Source organism: Gorilla gorilla, chromosome 20 (genome assembly GCF_029281585.2).
Source record: "Gorilla gorilla gorilla isolate KB3781 chromosome 20, NHGRI_mGorGor1-v2.1_pri, whole genome shotgun sequence".
Lineage (NCBI taxonomy): Eukaryota > Metazoa > Chordata > Mammalia > Primates > Hominidae > Gorilla > Gorilla gorilla.
Genome location: NC_073244.2, coordinates 18,735,906 through 18,753,662, shown reverse-complemented (window position 1 = coordinate 18,753,662; position 17,757 = coordinate 18,735,906). Strand labels below are relative to the sequence as shown.

Here is a 17,757-nt window from a genome sequence, read left to right as displayed (position 1 = left end):
AGTCTCGCTCTGTCACCCAGGCTGGAGTGCAGTGGCGCCATCTGCACTCACTGCAACCTCCGCCTCCCAGGTTCAAGCGATTCTCCTGCCTCAGCCTCCCGAGTAGCTGGGACTACAGGCGAGCGCCACCAAGCCCAGCTGATTTTTTGTATTTTTAGTAGAGATGTGGTTTCGCTGTGTTAGCCAGGATGGTCTTGACCTCCTTACCTTGTGATCTGCCCGTCTCAGCCTACCAAAGTGCTGGGATTACAGGCGTGAGCCACCATGCCAGGCCAATTTTTTTTATTTTTAGTAGAGACGGGTTTTCACCACGTTGGCCAGGCTGGTCTCGAACTCCTGACCTTGTGTTCTGCCCACTTTGGCCTCCCAAAGTGCTAGGATTACAGGCGTGAGTCACCACGCCCAGCATATTGTATTTTTATTTATTTATTTATTTATTTATTTATCATTCATTAGAGGTGAGGTCTCACTATATTGTCCCAATTGGTCTCAAACTTATGGGCTCAGGCAATCCTCCTGCATTGATCTCCCAAAGTGCTATAATGACAGGTGTGAGCCCCCGTGCCCGGCCCCAAATTATTATTGATAACAGTCTAGGGCTGGGCGGACGGCTCCTGGGGAGTGATGAGACCTAGATGAGCAGGTGATGAAGGCTCTGTCACTTACAACTCTGGGCTGCAGCTGAGGGGCTGGCTGCCTAGTCTGTTTGCTCCCCTACCCTGGCTAGTCTCTGCCCTATCTCAGGAAAGTGGCCAGGAATAGGACCGCATGTCCCTGCCTTAATGTGCTAGGGACCAGGCACTGTACCAAGATTTTCAGTGTATTCAGGGGTCTGTAATCCACTGAGTGGCCAGGCCTGGGTCAAGAGCTTTCCTGCAGGCTGAGTGCCATGGCTCACGCCTATAATCCTAGTACTTTGGGAGGCTGAGGCAGGAGGATTGCATGAGCCCAGGAGCGTGAGGCTGTGGTGAGCTGTGATGGCACCAGTGCACTCCAGCCTGGGTGACAGGGTTACATAGGGACCAGCCCCACAGGGTCGGTGGGTCTCTTCCTGTGTGCGGTGACGAGAGAGTGTAGAAATAAAGACACAAGACAAAGAGATAAGAGAAAAGGCAGCTGGGCCCGGGGGACCACTACCACCAATGCGCGGAGACCGGTAGTGGCCCCGAATGTCTGGCTGCACTGTTATTTATTGGATACAAGGCAGAAGGGACAGAGTAAAGAATGTGAGTCACCTCCAATGATAGGTAAGGTCACGTGGGTCACGTGTCCACTGGACAGGGGGCCCTTCCCTGCCTGGCAGCCGAGGTAGAGAGGGAGAGGAGACAAAGAGAAAGACAGCGTATGCCATTATTTCTGCATATCAGGGACTATTAATATTTTCACTAATTTACTACTGCTATCTGGAAGGCAGAGCCAGGTGTACAGGATGGAACATGAAGGCAGACTAGGAGTGTGACCACTGAAGCACAGCATCTCAGGGAGACGGTTAGGCCTCTGGATAACTGCGGGCAAACCTGACTGATGTCAGGCCCTCCACAAGAGGTGGAGGAGCAGAGTCTTCTCTAAACTCCCCCGAAAAAAGGGAGACCCCCCCCCCACCCTTTCCTGGTCTGCTAAGTATCGGGTGTTGTTCCTTGACACCTTTTGCGACCGCTGGACCATGATCCATGATCCGCCTGGTAACGGGCGTCTTCCCAGATGCTGGCGTCACCGCTAGACCAAGGAGCCCTCTGGTGGCCCTGTCCGGGCATAACAGAAGGCTCGCACTCTTGTCTTCTGGTCACACCTCACTATGTCCCCTCAGCTCCTATCTCTGTATGGCCTGGTTTTTCCTAGGCTATGATTATAGAGCGAGGATTATCATAATATTGGAATAAAAAGTAATTGCTACAAACTAATGATTAATAATATTCATATATAATCATATCTAAGATCTGTATCTGGTATAACTATTCTTGTTTTATATTTTATTATACTGGAACAGCTCGTGTCCTCTGTCTCTTGCCTCGGTGCCTGGGTGGCTTGCCACCCACAGGGTTAGACCCTGCTTCTTAAGGAAAAAAAAAAAAAAAACCTTTCTCTGGAGGCAGGAGTGGTATCATTTATATCCTAATCATAGCGGCAGAGACTAGATTCCGATAATTCCCCAGAGGGAAATGGATCAATTTGCACCTAGCAGTACCATCATGCTCTGCAGGGTCTGCTCTGTGGCTGATTGGGGGGCTGGTCACTCTGTTGGCACCTGTTTGCCTCCTCCCCAAGCTGTGCCTCCCCCCAACTTTTGCCACGGCCCCTGCATCCCCATAAACAGTCCCTCTCTGTGCAGGTTGATCCCCATCTTGGTGAATGGGATGAAGTACTCGGAAATTGACATCATCCTGCTCAAGGTCAGGCAGGGCCCACCCAGCATGGGTGGGCATGGGCATGGGTGTCGTGGCTGTGGGCCCCAAAGTACTTAACAGTCTGCCTGTCCCCCAGGGGGATGTGGAGGAGGATGAGGCCGTCCCCGACAGTGAGCAGGACATCAAGCCACGCTTCCACAAGTCACGCACAGTCACACTGCCCCACGAGGCTGAGCGGCCTGATGGCTCCGAGGACGCGGAGGATGACGATGATGATGATGCTCTGTCTGACTGGAATTTGAGTGTGTGCCCCTGCCTGGGGGTGGGGGTGGGGTGGCAAGCCCTGGACTCCCTCTTGGGAGGTGACTAGAAGCTGAGGCAGAAGCTGATTAGAAGCTGATCGTGGCCGGGTGCAGTGGCTCACGCCTGTAATCCCAGCACTTTGGAAGGCTGAGGCGGTCGGATCACGAGGTCAGGAGATCAACACCATCCTGGCTAACACAGTGAAACTCCGTCTCTACTAAAAATACAAAAAATTAGTCAGGCGTGGTGTCGGGCGCCTGTAGTCCCAGCTACTCGGGAGGCTGAGGCAGGAGAACGGCATGAACCCAGGAAGCGGAGCTTGCAGTGAGCCGAGATAACGCCACTGCACTCCGGCCTGGGCGAAAAAGTGAGACTCCGTCTCAAAAAAAACAAAACAAAAAAAAAGCTGATCGTGAAGATTCTGAGCATGATCTCTGATCCTGGGAGTGCGGTCAAGGAGGGTCGGCCACGTGCCTGAGGGGCCACCCTGAGCCTCCCCATTGTTCCCCCTTCCCCAGGGAAGTGCTCAGCGGCTGCACTGGACGTCCTCGCCAATGTCTTCCGAGAGGAACTGCTGCCCCACCTACTCCCACTACTCAAAGGCCTCCTCTTCCACCCCGAGTGGGTGGTCAAGGAGTCGGGCATCCTGGTGCTGGGCGCCATTGCTGAGGGTGAGTGTGCCTGATCTCGGAGCCCTGTGCTGGCATGAGACTGTAGGGCTGGCCCACATTACTAGCCGCACCAATGCCTCAGTTCTCCCTGGAGGCCTATTCACCCCACTCCAAACAGCTCTGAGATCTCAATTCTCCCCTTGGTTTCTGGGCCTGAAAGGAACCCCTGGAGCCCCACAGTGCAAGGCCTCTTGTTCATTGTTGCAGGCAGGCAGTTCTTTCATGTTGTAAGCATAATTACAGCAACAATGATAATAACAGCAGGCACAGCTGCATGCTTGCCTCGTGCACTTACGTAGACAAACATCCTTGGCCCTTACCACCACCTGATGAGCTGGGTGCCGGATCCCAGTTTCAAAGATGGGGAAACTGAGGTACAGAAAGATTGATGCCATTTCCTTACAGTCACCCAGGGTGTGTCTGGGCCTTAAACCTGTTCCTGGCTGCCAGGCTGGCCTGCCAGTCAGTAGTAACCCGTGGTAGGTGGTGTTTCATCAAATTCAACCTGGTGTTCTGTAATCGGTGGGGTTTTCAGGCTCCCATGGTCCCGGAGGGACATAAAACTTGTTACAGGAGGGTTTTGTGAGTCCGTTGGAGGCATCATATACCATTGCCTCAGCATCCAGACCTGTGCCAAAAATTTCAGGCATGGCAGCAAAAACCCTCAACCTTGTAAGCTTTCAAAATTTGTCTAAAATTTGTCTAGTTACTGTGGTGCACGCCTGTAATCCCAGCTACTCAGGAGGCTGAAGCAGGACAACTGCTTTAGCCCAGGAGTCCGAGACCAGCCTGGGCAACATAGGGAAACCCTCTTTCTACAAAAAGTTTTTTAAAAAGGCCAGGTGTGGTGGCTCATGCCTGTAATCCTAGCACTTTGGGAGGCTGAGGCAGGCAGATCGTTTGAGCCCAGGTGTTCAAGACCAGCCTGGGCAATATAGTGAGACCTCATATCTACCAAAAAAAAAAAAAAAAAAAAAAAAAACCTGATAAAATTAGCCGGCGTGGTGGTAAGTGCCTATAGTCCCAACTAATTGGGAGGCTGAGGTGAGAGGTCAAGGCTGCAGTAAGCCATGATTGCACCACTGCGTTCCAGCATGGAGAACAGACTGAGACCCTGTCTCAAAAAAAAATTGTCTAAAGAAATGTTTTGACACGTAATATGTGTTTAATGTATCTCATATTTCACGTTAATAGGGTATATATCACACAATACGCTTACATATGTTAATAGATTACATAAGCTGTGTTATTTATTTATTTATTTATTATTTATTTATTTGAGACTGAGTCTTGCTTTCTCGCCAGGCTGGGGTGCAGTGGCATGATCTCGGCTCACTGCAACCTCCGCCTTCCGGGTTCAAGTGATTCTCCTGCCTCAGCCTCCTGAGTAGCTGGGACTACAGGTGCATGCCACCACGCCCAGCTAATTTTTTTGTATTTTTAGTAGAGACAGGGTTTCACCACATTGGCCAGGATGGTCTCTATCTCCTGACCTCATGATCTGCCTGCCTTGGCCTCCCAAAGTGCTGGGATTACAGGTGTGAGCCACCTTGCCCAGCCACACCTGGCCTCTTTTTTTTTTTTTTTTTTTGAGATGGAGTCTCGCTCTTATCGCCCAGGCTGGAGTGCAGTGGTGTGATCTTGGCTCACTGCAACAACATTCTGCCTCCTGGGTTCAAGCAATTCTCCTGCCTCAGCCTCCAGAGTAGCTTGGGATTGCAGGAATTCACCACTAGGCCTGGCTAATTTTTTTTTTTTTGAGACGGAGTTTTGCTCTTACTGTCCAGACTGGAGTGCAATGGCGCAATCTTGACTCACTGCAACCTCTGCCTCCCGAGTTCCAGAGATTCTCCTGCCTCAGCCTCCCAAGTAGTTGGAATTACAGGTGTCCACCACCGCACCCGGCTGATTTTTGTATTTTTAGCAGAGACGGGGTTTCTTTCACCATGTTGGTCAAGCTGGTTTCGAACTCCTGACCTCAGGTGATCCATCCGCCTCAGCTTCCCAGAGTGCTGGGATTACAGGCGTGAGCCACCGCACCCGGCCTGTATTACATGTTTATGGTAAAAAGATCTATAGGAGTTGAGCTCAAACTGGTAAACACAGATCTTGTGTCTTGGATTATTGGCGATGTGCTATTATCTTTGTTCTCTTTAAATAAAAGAGCAGTGTTCGTGATCTTTAAAAAAAAAAAAAAAAAACCCTGGGTGTGGTGGCTTAAGCCTGTAATCCCAGCACTCTGGGAGGCCAAGGCGGGTGGATCACCTGATGCCAGGGGTTCAAGACCAGCATGGCCAACATGGCAAAACCCCATCTCTGCTAAAAATACAAAAATTAGCCAGGTGTGGTGGTGCATACCTGTAGTCCTAGCTATTGGGAGGCTGAGGCACGACAATCACTTGAACCTGGGAGGCAGAGGTTGCAGTGAGTGGAGATCACACCACTGCACTCCTCCTTGGGGGACAGAGCGAGACTCTGTCTCAAAGAAAACATTAAAAAATTGTTAAAAATGGCTGGGCACAGTGGCTCACGCCTGTAATCCCAGCACTTTGGGAGGCCGAGGCGGGTGAATCAACTGAGGTCAGGAGTTCGAGACCAGCCTGGCTAACACGGTGAAACTTCGTCTCTACTAAAAATATGAAAAATTAGCCACACGTGGTGGCCCAAGCCTGTAGTCCCAGCTACTCGGGAGGTTGAGGCAGGAAAATTGCTTGAATCAGGGAGGCGAAGGTTGCAGTGAGCCAAGATTGTGCAACTGTACTTCAGCTTGGGCAACAGAGCAAGACTCCGTCTCAAAAAAATAATAATAATAAATTTAAAAATTAAACAAAAATAGGCAGAAATAGAACAATCATAAACGGCCAGACACCTATAATCGCAGCACTCTGGGAGGCTGAGGTGGGATCACATGAGGTTGGGATTTTAAGACCAGTCTAGCCAACATGGTGAAACCCCGTCTCTACTAAAAATACAAAAATTAGTTGGGTATGGTGGTGGGCGCCTGCAATCCCAGCTACTTACTTGGGAGGCTTAGGCAGGAAATCACTTGAACCTGGGAGGCAGAGGCTGCAGTGAGCCCAGATCACACCACTGCACTCTAGCCTGGGCAACACAGCAAGACTCCATCTCAAAAAAAAAAAAAAAAAAAAAAGAAAACTCACAAACATCTTAAGAACTGTTTCAAATGCAAAGTGCTTTTATTCCATTTGGGTCACTGCTGCCCCATAAAACCCCACTCAGTATGTAACGGAGCCAATTTTGAATTAACACATGAATTCAATTAACACATGAATTAATGCATGAATTGAATTAACGCAATAACACGGAGCTCTTTGGCTGGGCGCGGTGGCTCACGCCTGTAATCCCAGCACTTTGGGAGGCCACGGCGGGTGGATCACGAGGTCAGGAGACTGAGACCTTCTTGGTCAACATGGTAAAACCCTGTCTCTACTGAAAATATAAAAAATTCCCCGGGCATTGTGGCAGGGGCCTGTAATCCCAGCTACTTGGGAGGCTGAGGCAGGAGAATTGTTTGAACCAGGAGGTGAAGGTTGCGGTGAGCCATGATCGTACCACTGCGCCCCAGCCTGGGCGACAGAGCGAGACTCTGCCTCAAAAAAAAATATAAAGATAACCCGGGGCTTTGGTAAGAGAGGCTTCTGTTGTTTCCCCTCCTGTGCCTGCCTTTACCTGGCTCTGTGAAATGAGTCTGGGCCAGTGATTTAAACTCTAAGCCTCAGTTTCCCTATATGTTGTGTGCGGCTGACTCTTCTCTCCATAGGGTGGGTGTGGCTGGGCCCAATCAAACTGCCCCCTCTTGGTTCCCTTTCCTTGTAGGCTGCATGCAGGGCATGGTGCCCTACCTGCCCGAGCTGATCCCGCACCTGATCCAGTGCCTGTCGGATAAGAAGGCCTTGGTCCGCTCCATCGCCTGCTGGACGCTGAGCCGCTATGCCCACTGGGTGGTCAGCCAGCCACCCGACATGCACCTCAAGCCCCTGATGACTGAGCTGCTCAAACGCATCCTGGATGGCAACAAGAGGGTACAGGAGGCGGCCTGCAGGTGACCCTGGACCCCTGATCCCACAGCCCCCACTCTCCCCCGGCCACCCTCTGGGAAGTGATGACACCTGTGACTGTTGATGTGGAACTGATTTATCGCGTATTCGTACTGGCTGATCCTGAGTTGCCCTCCCCCACTGCCCATGGCCCAGTGTCACCTGCCATGGTCCACTGAGCCCCCGCTTCATCCTCCCTCCCACCAGTGCTTTCGCCACCCTGGAGGAAGAGGCCTGCACGGAGCTGGTGCCCTACCTCAGCTACATCCTGGACACCCTTGTCTTTGCCTTTGGGAAATACCAGCACAAGAACCTGCTCATCCTCTATGATGCCATTGGCACCCTGGCCGACTCTGTAGGCCACCACCTCAACCAGCCGGTGAGACCCCAGAGCGGCTCCCGCCTCCCGATCCCCATGCCCCTGGGCATCCAGTGACCTGGTGGCAACCCCGTGTTGCACGCCAGGGACGTGGCCGTGACCTCGACAGGCAGACAGACAGACCCGGCCCCGCCCTCGCCCTGCTCCCAGTCTAGTGGGGGAGAAAGACAGTTATGAGACAGCGTGGTAAGTGCTGTGCTTCGGGAACCAGGAGGCGGTGACCCAGGCTCCCGGGGGGGTGGGGTGGGGCGGGCGGTGCTTGGACAGGTGAGAAGAATGAAGGCCTCGAGGTCTGGCCAGATGGCAGGCCTTTCAGGGTCCCATGAGCCACAGTGAGGCGCTCAGGCCTCATCACTCGGGCAGCAGGTGCCTGAGTCACAGTCTGCCACCCCGACCCAGGGAGCGCCAATTTCGTGCTCCCTCTCCAGGAATACATCCAGAAGCTGATGCCCCCACTGATCCAGAAGTGGAATGAGCTCAAGGACGAAGACAAGGACCTCTTCCCCCTGCTGGAGGTGAGTGGGCTCCTGCCCCTCACCCGAAACCCATCCTGCCCACCCTGACTGAGTTCTCCCCACCTGCCTTCCTCCCTGCCAGTGTCTGTCATCGGTGGCCACCGCCCTGCAGAGTGGCTTCCTGCCTTACTGTGAGCCCGTCTACCAGCGCTGTGTCACCCTGGTGCAGAAGACACTGGCTCAGGCCATGGTGAGCAACCCTAGGCCCGTCACCTGTGCTTCTGCATTGGCCTGCCTCGGGCCTGCTCCACTTACCCGTGCCCCTGTCTGCATCTGTGTCTAGATGTACACCCAGCACCCCGAGCAGTATGAGGCTCCCGACAAGGACTTCATGATCGTAGCACTGGATCTGCTCAGCGGCCTGGCTGAGGGCCTGGGTGGTCACGTGGAGCAGCTGGTGGCCCGCAGCAACATCATGACATTGCTGTTCCAGTGCATGCAGGTGGGTGGGGACCCTGGACAGTGATGACACCCAGCAGCCTGCGTGGGCTGCCCCTGGTGGGGAGTCAGGGCCTGGTTGTGCCCAAAGGAAATCAGGGAAAAGGTGCTGTTCTAATTATTTTAAAGAGTAATCCTGGAGGCTGAGGCAGGATTGCTTGAGCCCAGGAGTTTGAGACCAGCCTGGGCAACATAGTGAAACCCCAGTTCTAAAATTAAAAAAAAATTTTTTTTTAAAAAGCAAACAGTATTGAAAATAGAAAATGTGAGGCCAGGTGCTCACACCTATAATCCAGCACTTTGGGAGGCTGTGGCAGGTGAATCACTTGAGGTCAGGAGTTTGAGAGCAGCCTGGCCAACACAGTGAAATCCCGTCTCTACGAAAAATACAAAAATTAGCCAGGCATGGTGGTAGGCGCCTGTAATCTCAGCTACTTGGAAGGCTGAGGCAGGAGAATTGCTTGAACCCAGGAGGCAGAGGTTGCAGTGAGCTGAGATCATGCCACTGCACTCCAGCCTGGGCAATAAACTGAGACTCTGTCTTCAAAAAAAAAAAAAAGAAGAAAGAAAGAAAATAGAAAATGTGAAAGCCCAAGTCCCTGCCCCAGCACAGTTGGCTCTTTGTATCTGTGGGTTCTACATCCCAAGATTCAAGTAACCTCAGATTGAAAATACTCAGAGGAAAAATTACATCTGTACTGAACGCATACAGAAGTTTGTTCTTGTTATTATTCCCTAAACAATACAGTATAACAACTATTCCCATACTGTTGACATTGTATTAGATATAAGTGATTTAGAGATGATGCTAAGTGTACAGGAGAATGTGCATAGATGCATATGCAAACACTATGCCTCCCCCACCGCCCCCCACCTTTTTTTTGAGACAGAGTCTCACTCTGTCACCCAGGCTGGAGTGCAATGGTGTGATCTCGGCTCACTGCAACCTTCACCTCCAGGGTTCAAGCAGTTCTCCTGCCTCAGCCTCTCAAGAAGCTGGGACTACAGGCGTGTCCCACTATGCCTGGCTAATTTTATTGTATTTTTAGTAAAGACAGGGTTTTGCCCTGTTGGCCAGGCTGGTCTCAAACTCCTGACCTCAAGTGATCTGCCTGCCTCAGCCTGCCAAAGTGCTGCAGATTACAGGCATGAGCCACTGCGCCTGGCCCTAACACTATGCCACTTTATATCAAGGACTTGCACATCCGTGGATTTTTATATCTGCAGGGACCTGGAAAGAATCCCCCACGGACACTGAGGGATGACCGTTGGGGCACTGCCGTCTCCCATTTGCAGATGTGGGCTGGAGGCTAGGGAGGTTAAGGAACAGCTGGGAGCCCTAGAACTGGAAAGTGGCAGAGGCTGGACATGCACCAGGGACTGTGCCCCCTGAGCTGTCCTGGTTAGAAGGAGGGGAGCCTAGCCACACTGATCTTTCTTGAATCCCCAGGACTCGATGCCTGAGGTCCGGCAGAGCTCCTTTGCCCTCCTGGGAGACCTCACCAAAGCCTGCTTCATCCATGTCAAGCCCTGTATCGGTAGGACACTCGCCTTGTCCCTAACCCATGACCCCAGCCCCGACCTCAAGTGATGGAGAGCAATACCCGGGGATGACTGTGACCACATTGGGATGTATTCGTACTGTCTGATGGGGCCTGCTGGACTAGGTCCTGCAGCTTATCCTGGCTGGCCCTCCTTCTCAGCACCCGTTTCTCCCCACCAGCCGAGTTCATGCCCATTCTGGGCACCAACCTGAACCCAGAGTTCATCTCCGTCTGCAACAATGCCACCTGGGCCATTGGTGAAATCTGCATGCAGATGGGTGAGTGCCCTGCAAGTGGCAACACGCGCCTCCCATTAGCCTGTTCTCAACCTGGGGGCGGGAGCCTAGCTCTGACTGACAGCTTCCTTCAAGGCAAGTCTCTGGGGGGTCGTCAGGGGTGGAGCCAAGCAGAAAGGTCATTTGTGATTGGCTTCTCCAAAGAGGAGGGATAGGAGGGCTGTTCTGATTGGACCGTTTTGTGTAGTTGGCTAAAAGACTCATTCGGATTGGTTGGGTGACTTTGGCTTTTTTTTCCTTTGACTTGGGCAGCGTGTTGTCACCTTAGCGACTCCAGAGAAGCCTCTGTTGTTTGGAGGGTGTGGGTCTGTCCCTGGTTGGCCAGGGATTCTGGGTGGGGATTAGCCGGAGAAGGTCTTTTGTTTCCTCACTGGTAGTGGTTGGCCAGTCTCTAGTTGGAACTGGGGCGAGTAGTGAGTGAGGTGGGGCGGCCCCCTGGCCCCTGTGGGTGGCGGGGGCTGTGCAGGGCTCTGACTGGGTGCTCCCCCAGGGGCAGAGATGCAACCTTATGTGCAGATGGTCCTCAACAACCTGGTGGAGATCATTAACCGACCCAACACACCCAAGACACTGCTGGAAAACACAGGTGGGCACCTGGCCCGGCTGCTGCCTGCACCCCTGCCCGCCTTCTGGAGGTGGGGTTCTGGGCTGGGAAGGGCATCAGAAAGAGCCTTGTCAAGGAACCAAGGAGGGTGTCTGGAAGTACCTGGAAGGGGGCACTGGGAGAAGCCCCAAGAAAGATGCAGCCTCAGGCTGGGCGCAGTGGCTCATGCCTGTAATCTCAGCACTTTGGGAGGCAGATCACCGGAAGTCAGGAGTTCGAGACCAGCCTGGCCAACATGGTGAAACCCCCATCTCTACTAAAAAATACAAAAATTAGCCGGGGGTAATAGCACGTGCCTGCAATCCCAGCTACTCGGGAGGCTGAGGCAGGTTGCAATGAGCCAAGATCATGCCACTGCACTCCAGCCTGGGCAACAGAGCAAGACTCCATCTCAAAAACAAAACAAAACAAAAAAAAAACAAAAAGGAAAAGAAAAGGAAAGGGAAAGGAAAGAAAGAAAGATAGATGCAGAGAGACCTGGAAGAGACTCAGGTGTGATGAGGAGGATCCCTGGCTGGGCCAAGCTTGGGGGACCAGGGTGGCTGCAGTAGCCATTCCCTTGGGGCTCATGGGGCGGGGCTTGGTGCCTTGTGCCAGAGGCCCCGCCACGTACCGTCCCGGGGCCGCTCGGGGTTGCAGGTCGCCTGACGAGTCCCTCTGCCATTCCAGCCATCACCATCGGCCGCTTGGGCTACGTGTGCCCCCAGGAGGTGGCACCCATGCTGCAGCAGTTCATCCGGCCTTGGTGTGTGTCCACGTGTCAAGCCTGCTGTGTGGTGGGCGGGACAGGCCCAACCCCCTCCCTCACCTGTGTATTTCCAGCCCCTGCCCTGCCCCACCCCCACAGATGCATGTCCCAGGCCCACTCACTGATCCCCAGTGACCCAGCCCTCCACAGATGCATGCCCTGCGTGCCCTCTGACCTCCAGCTGCTCACCTTCCCACAGGTGCACGTCCCTCAGGAACATCAGGGACAACGAGGAGAAGGACTCAGCCTTCCGTGGCATCTGCATGATGATCGGTGTCAACCCGGGGGGCGTTGTGCAGGTTGGGGCAGCTGGGCTCTGAGGGCAGGCGCGGGCGCTGGGCTCGGGCGGCCGCTCACCTGGGATCCGTCACGTTTCAGGACTTTATTTTCTTCTGCGATGCTGTAGCCTCCTGGGTGAGCCCGAAGGATGACCTTCGGGACATGTTTTATAAGGTGAGGCTCTGACTGGGCCCTGATCTAGTTCTGGGAGCAGGCAGGGGTGAGACCATCTGGTAACAATGGGGCCTGGGGATGGGGGAAGAGGCGCACTCCCCTTGTTCTGCCCCTGCCTACCCCTCACCACCACCCTCCCCACAGATTCTCCACGGCTTCAAAGACCAAGTTGGGGAAGATAACTGGCAGCAGTTCTCTGAGCAATTCCCGCCGCTGCTCAAGGAGAGGCTGGCGGCTTTCTACGGGGTCTAGGTGATCATGGAGACTGCCAGGTGAGGAGACTGCAGCTGGCAAGTCAGCACTGTCTTGGGGGCCGAAAGGTCCCAGGCCATGACCTTCCTCCTCCCCCTGCAGGTTTCTGTCTGCGTCGTCGTCGGAGGGATTACTGGGGAGTGCGCTGCATCCGGAAGTCGCTGTGCCCTGGTTGAGGGGGGTTAGGGAGGAGTGAGTGGGACTCAAATCCAGATGCCTTCCCCGTCCGTCCGTCCATCCGTCCACCTGCCCTCCTGGCAGGTGGGTGAGGCCACCATGCTCATCCTACAAACGGGGAGGTGGGGGGGACTTCTGGTGGGCAAGGGCCCTTGGGCTCTAATAGGGTCATCTCTGGCAGCCCACTTGGGCCAGCTACATGGGAGGGAGGAATTACACAGCTGACCGAATCCGGCTTCGGATGAGGTGAGGGAGGAGCAGGTCAGGAGGGGGGCCCTCGCAGGGACGCCTGCACTCACACGGACACACGTGGCCACACGCATGTGCGGGTGCCATAACCGGCAAGGCTGGGCCAGCCGCTCCACCATTTCCCCGACTGCATGGAGACAGTAGAATTAGTGAACCCCTGAGTTAACCGTAAGGCCTTCCGTGTAACCTGCATCTAGAGTTTAAGAAGCTTCTGCTGTTTTGCCGGAATTGGCGGTGACTGGGGAGGGCTGGGTGGGTGGGGGGCCTCAGGCGGGATCTCGGGGCGGGGGGAGGAGGATGGTGACCTTGGGAGTCGCCCTGTCAGCACGCACATGCTTGGGACCCGCTCCACACACTCCCTGCCAACTTTGTTGCAGCCTCAGCTGGTGGGTCTCCGTCCTTATCCTAGCCTAGCTCGCAGGGTGAGAACCACTGGAGTGGCTGGGGCTGGCCAGAGGTCACCGTTTCTCCTTCCTGTGTGCTCCAGTGGCTTTTCAAGACACTGGGTTGGGACCTTTTTCCTGAAGAGAGCTGGGTGTAGCCAGAGCTACTGGCACCTACCCCGAGCATCTCTCTCTCTAAGCAGCTTCAGGGGCAGTCCGTTTCTCTGTGCTTCTGAGAGCCCCCTTCTCACGTTTCAGGCCCGAGTTTTAACTCAAGGCCCGGGGCAGGGGCATTTGATTGATGATGACAGAGGACACAGGTTTATGCTTTGCCAGCAAAAAGGAAAACCAAGGCTTGGTGGAACGGAAAGGTGGTGTGTCCCCTGTTCCCTATTCCATCTCCCTGGGACTTCCTGCTCATCATAGTACCCGGTGAGCCCAGAGATCCTACGAGACTGGGTCAGCAATTCTAGAGAACCTTCCGGAATAGTCTGGGAACATGGTCAAGGTGGGAGGGGCTCCCCTAGAGAGGGTGGGGGTGTAGTTACTTCCCAGTTGGCCAGAAAACTGGGCCCTGCAGACCCCCTTAGCATTTTTTCCCTTTTTTTCCTTCCCTGCTTTCTACTTCTTTGGGGAGCCCCTTGTGTTTTGGAGTTTGACTGGAGTCTCGCATCCTGGGGCCTGCTCCATCCATCCCTCCTGGGCGCCAGACCCTCCATCCAAGCCCTGTGTCTTTCCATAGTCAGGGTCAGGCCCTGCCTCTATTCCAAGGGGCACTCAGTACACATTCCATAAATTAGCTGGGTGTCCCTGCACGCCCACCCCATGAAACTCGAGCAGGTCTCTGGAAGCCATTTGTTAAAAAAAAAAAAAAAAAAAGTTTTAAAAATACCTTTTAATTTTCTGGTAATTCCAGTTCTTTGAAGCATCCTCTGCTGGGTCTTGGGGTGTGTGGATGGATTGGCTGTCTGATGGATTGGTAACCCCTCGCTACTCAAGATGGGGGGATACAAACACCTTCAGGGAAGGGGAGCCTGGTTCTTCTCGTTTTCCTTTTTTTTTTTTTTAAAAAAAAAACTATTTAATTTTTTAATTTATTTTTGGTTATTTTTTGCACAATGAAGTTTCAGCTTCTCAACCTTCTCCCCTACCCAGGGCTGTGGACCCAGACTGGCCTTGAGCCACAGTCCCTCTTTCCCTCCTCACCCTCTTCCCCCTGCGGGCTCCCGGGTCTGTCCATTTGTTACTGTGCTGTGCTGGGGATTGGCGCCGAGGTGGCGTGAGATTCCACTTGTGTAGAACTTTGTTGAGTAAAGATCAGTTTCTTGTGAACTCCTTAGTCTGTGGCTTCCTGTGTCCTTGGCTTTGGTAGTGAAGAAATGTCGGGGGCACCGGGGATACTTGAGAGTGGGAAGATAGACGAATGTGAAAGATGGAAGATTAAATTTGTAACATATATGAAATGTGCAGCTCATTCTCTGGGACTTCAACTCACTAAGGGTGAGCCATTAGTGTCACAGCCCAGGTTCAAGATGCCCCTCTGCCGTACTCTAAACTGAGTGGTAAGGGGTGAGGCCTTGCCGCACTCTTATCATCAGCTGACCCTGGGTCAAGGTTTTCGTAGAAGGCTCAGCCCAGCCCCAGGCCGAGGGTAATTTAATTAATATTAGTTACAATTACTCAGGCAAATGAGAAGTAGTTTCAGCTGTGGGGGTAAAAAACCACACTCTTCAGAATAAAATCTTTCTTTTTTTTGAGACCGGGTCTTGCTCCGTCACCCAGGCTGGAGTGCAGTGGCGCAATCATGGCTCAGTGCAACCTCAACCTCCCTGGCTCAACCAATCCTCCCACCTCAGCCACCCAAGTAGCTGGGACTACAGGTGCATGCCACCATGCTGGCTAATTTTTGTATTTTTTGTAGAGGGGGTTTTCGCTATGTTGCTGAGGCTGGTCTTGAACTCCTGGGCTCAAGCAATCCACCTACTTTAGTCTCCCAAAGTGCTGGGATTACAGATGTGGGCCACCGCCCCCAGCCAAAATAAAATCTTACTGCAACCTTGGTGTGGCCCAAAGATCAACGTGGGAAAATTTAAAAATACTGACACACATCCAATATTCAACAAATAAGGCCTGCATTCTAGTGAGAGGATAGAGTATAAAAAGTGGAACTGTGCTAAGTCCTATAGAGAAAAACAGGAAGGCAGAGAGAATGGTGGGGGAAATGGTTGAAATCTTATGTAGGGTGACCTGCGGAGGCCACACTGAGAAGACGATGTTTGAACAGAGCCATGCAGAGAAGAGCGTCAAGTAGAGCAAACAGCAAGGACTGCGCAGATGACCTACGTGGATTGGTTAGCTGCCTGGCTCAAAAGAGGCTTGCAGTAAATACCTGCAGTTTTTTTGTTTGAGACGGAGTTTTGCTCTTGTTGCCCAAGCTGGAGTGCAATGATGCCATCTCGGCTCACTGCAACCTCCGCCTCCCAGGCTCAAGTGATTCTCCTGCCTCAGCCTCTGAGCAGCTGAGATCACAGGTGCCTGCCACCACACCCGGCCAATTCTTTGTATTTTTAGTAGAGACGGGGTTTCACCTTGTTGGCCAGGCTGGTCTTGAACTCCTGACCTCAGGTGATTAACCGACCTTGCCTCTCGAAGTGGTGGGATTACAGGCCTGAGCCACCGCACCCGGCCAACATGCTGTTTTAGTAAGTGTGATGTTAGGCCGGGCACAGTGGCTCACGCCTGTCATCCCATCACTTCGGGAGGCTGAGGCGGGCGGATCACGAGGTCAGGAGTTTGAGACCAGCCTGGCCAACATAGTGCGACCCCGTCTCTACTAAAAAATACAAAAATTAGCCGGGTGTGGTGGCACGTGCCTGTATTCCCAGCTACTCTGGAGGCTGAGGCAGGAGAATCGCTTGAACCCGGGAGGCGGAGGTTGCAGCCAGCCGAGATCGCGCCACTGCACACCAGCCAGGGCGACAGTGTGAGACTTAGTCTCAAAAAAAACAGTTACGTTATTGTTAAAAGTAACTTTCTGCCAGGCGCAGTGGCTCACGCCTGTGATCCCAGCACTTTGAGAGGCCGAGGCGGGCGGATCACAAGGTCAGGAAATTGAGACCATCCTGGCTAATACGGTGAAACCCGTCCCTACTGAAAATACAAAAATTAGTTCAGCTGGGCGCGGTGGCGCACGCCTGTAATCCCAGCTCTCAGGGAGGCAGAGGCGGGAGGATAGCTTGAGCCCAGGAGTTCGAGACCTACCTGGGCAATATAGCAAGACCCCTTTCTCCACAAAAAGGAAGACCAAAAAAAAAAAAATAATAATAAGCATAAAAATTAGTTCGGCGTGGTGGCGCACTCCTGTAGTTCCAGCTACTTGGCAGGCTAAGGGGCAAGAGAATCGCTTGAACCCGGGAAGCGGAGGTTGCAGTGAGCTGAGATCGCGCCACTGCACTCCAGCCTGCGTGACAGAGTGAGACTCCGTCTCAAAAAAAAGAAAAAGGTAGCTTTCCACCAGGCGCGATGGTTCACGCCTGTAATCCTGGTACTTTGGGAGACCAAGTTGGGGGCGGATGGCTTGAGCTCAGGAGTTGACCAGCCTGGACAACGTAGTGAAACCCTGTCTTTACAAAAGAGTACAAAAATTAGCCGGGTGTGGTGGTGCGCGCCTGTAGTCCCAGCTACTTGGGGGGCCGAAGTGGAGGATCACTTGCGTCTGGAAAGCGGAGGTTGCAATGAGCCAAGCACTCCGCTTGGAGGACTGCACTGCTGTCCTCCAAGGTTGGGTTGGGGAATGGGGTCTGGAGAGGTAGTTCTGAGGCCCCAGTTCCTTTCTCAAAAAAAAAAAAAAAAAAAAAAAAGTCACTTAACTGAGGCCTCTGCAGTGTAACTGCATATTTCTGGCTCTGGGAAAAGAGGCAAGAGTCCCAATCTCTACTCCTTGAACTCGGAAAGGGGCCTTTGGGTTTCTAAGCTCAGTGTCACATATAACAGATGCCTTCGTTAAAGCAGTGTTTATTTTATGTCTAATTTAAAGAGACAGGGTCTCACTATGTTGCGCAGGTTGGAGTACAGTGGCGCAACCATGGCTCACTGCAGTCTCGAACTCCTGGACTCAAGGGATCCTACCCGTTCACCTTCCTGAGTAGCTGGAACTACAGACGCGCGCCACCCCGCCTGGCTTGAGTTTCGTTTTTAGCTAGAGTTGGCTAGCTCTCGGTATCGGCTAGTTTAAAAAGCGCAGAAACAGGAACCTGCATTTTCCAGCCTAAGGCCGACGCAGTGGCAGGAGACGCTGTAAGCGGGGCGATGTTCTGTATTAAGCCAGTGTCTGACTTCGTCG

The 17,757-nt window shown here is 53.1% G+C and overlaps 1 protein-coding gene, 1 long non-coding RNA gene and 2 other non-coding genes across 10 annotated transcripts in view; 3 read left to right on the top strand and 1 right to left on the bottom strand.

The window, feature by feature from the left end:
• The window catches only part of TNPO2 (transportin 2), a 25,533-nt gene extending 10,786 nt beyond the window's left edge, over positions 1–14,747 (top strand). For 4 of the 7 annotated variants that reach the window (XM_063701046.1, XM_031003931.3, XM_031003934.3 and 1 more), the window contains 16 exons: positions 2,330–2,390; positions 2,482–2,647; positions 3,167–3,319; positions 7,157–7,382; positions 7,585–7,756; positions 8,185–8,271; positions 8,354–8,461; positions 8,555–8,713; positions 10,160–10,247; positions 10,433–10,531; positions 11,040–11,135; positions 11,793–11,898; positions 12,101–12,200; positions 12,280–12,354; positions 12,499–12,626; positions 12,709–14,747. In XM_063701046.1, the coding sequence (XP_063557116.1) occupies positions 2,330–2,390; positions 2,482–2,647; positions 3,167–3,319; positions 7,157–7,382; positions 7,585–7,756; positions 8,185–8,271; positions 8,354–8,461; positions 8,555–8,713; positions 10,160–10,247; positions 10,433–10,531; positions 11,040–11,135; positions 11,793–11,898; positions 12,101–12,200; positions 12,280–12,354; positions 12,499–12,606 (1,804 nt within the window). In that variant the 3' untranslated portion in view covers positions 12,607–12,626; positions 12,709–14,747. The remainder of the gene's footprint in view (positions 1–2,329; positions 2,391–2,481; positions 2,648–3,166; positions 3,320–7,156; positions 7,383–7,584; positions 7,757–8,184; positions 8,272–8,353; positions 8,462–8,554; positions 8,714–10,159; positions 10,248–10,432; positions 10,532–11,039; positions 11,136–11,792; positions 11,899–12,100; positions 12,201–12,279; positions 12,355–12,498; positions 12,627–12,708) is intronic. The other 3 variants (XM_031003932.3, XM_031003938.3, XM_055371644.2) reach the window with 2 other exon arrangements.
• On the top strand, positions 7,434–7,503 carry LOC115931684 (small nucleolar RNA SNORD41). The gene has a single exon (XR_004068129.1). It is a non-coding gene; the product is annotated as a small nucleolar RNA SNORD41 (small nucleolar RNA).
• On the top strand, positions 10,289–10,365 carry LOC129528968 (small nucleolar RNA ZL2). The gene has a single exon (XR_008674324.1). It is a non-coding gene; the product is annotated as a small nucleolar RNA ZL2 (small nucleolar RNA).
• LOC134757660 (uncharacterized) lies at positions 14,469–17,757 on the bottom strand. Its single transcript, XR_010131899.1, has 2 exons — positions 17,669–17,757; positions 14,469–14,815 (listed from the first exon to the last, which is right to left on the bottom strand). It is a non-coding gene; the product is annotated as an uncharacterized lncRNA (long non-coding RNA).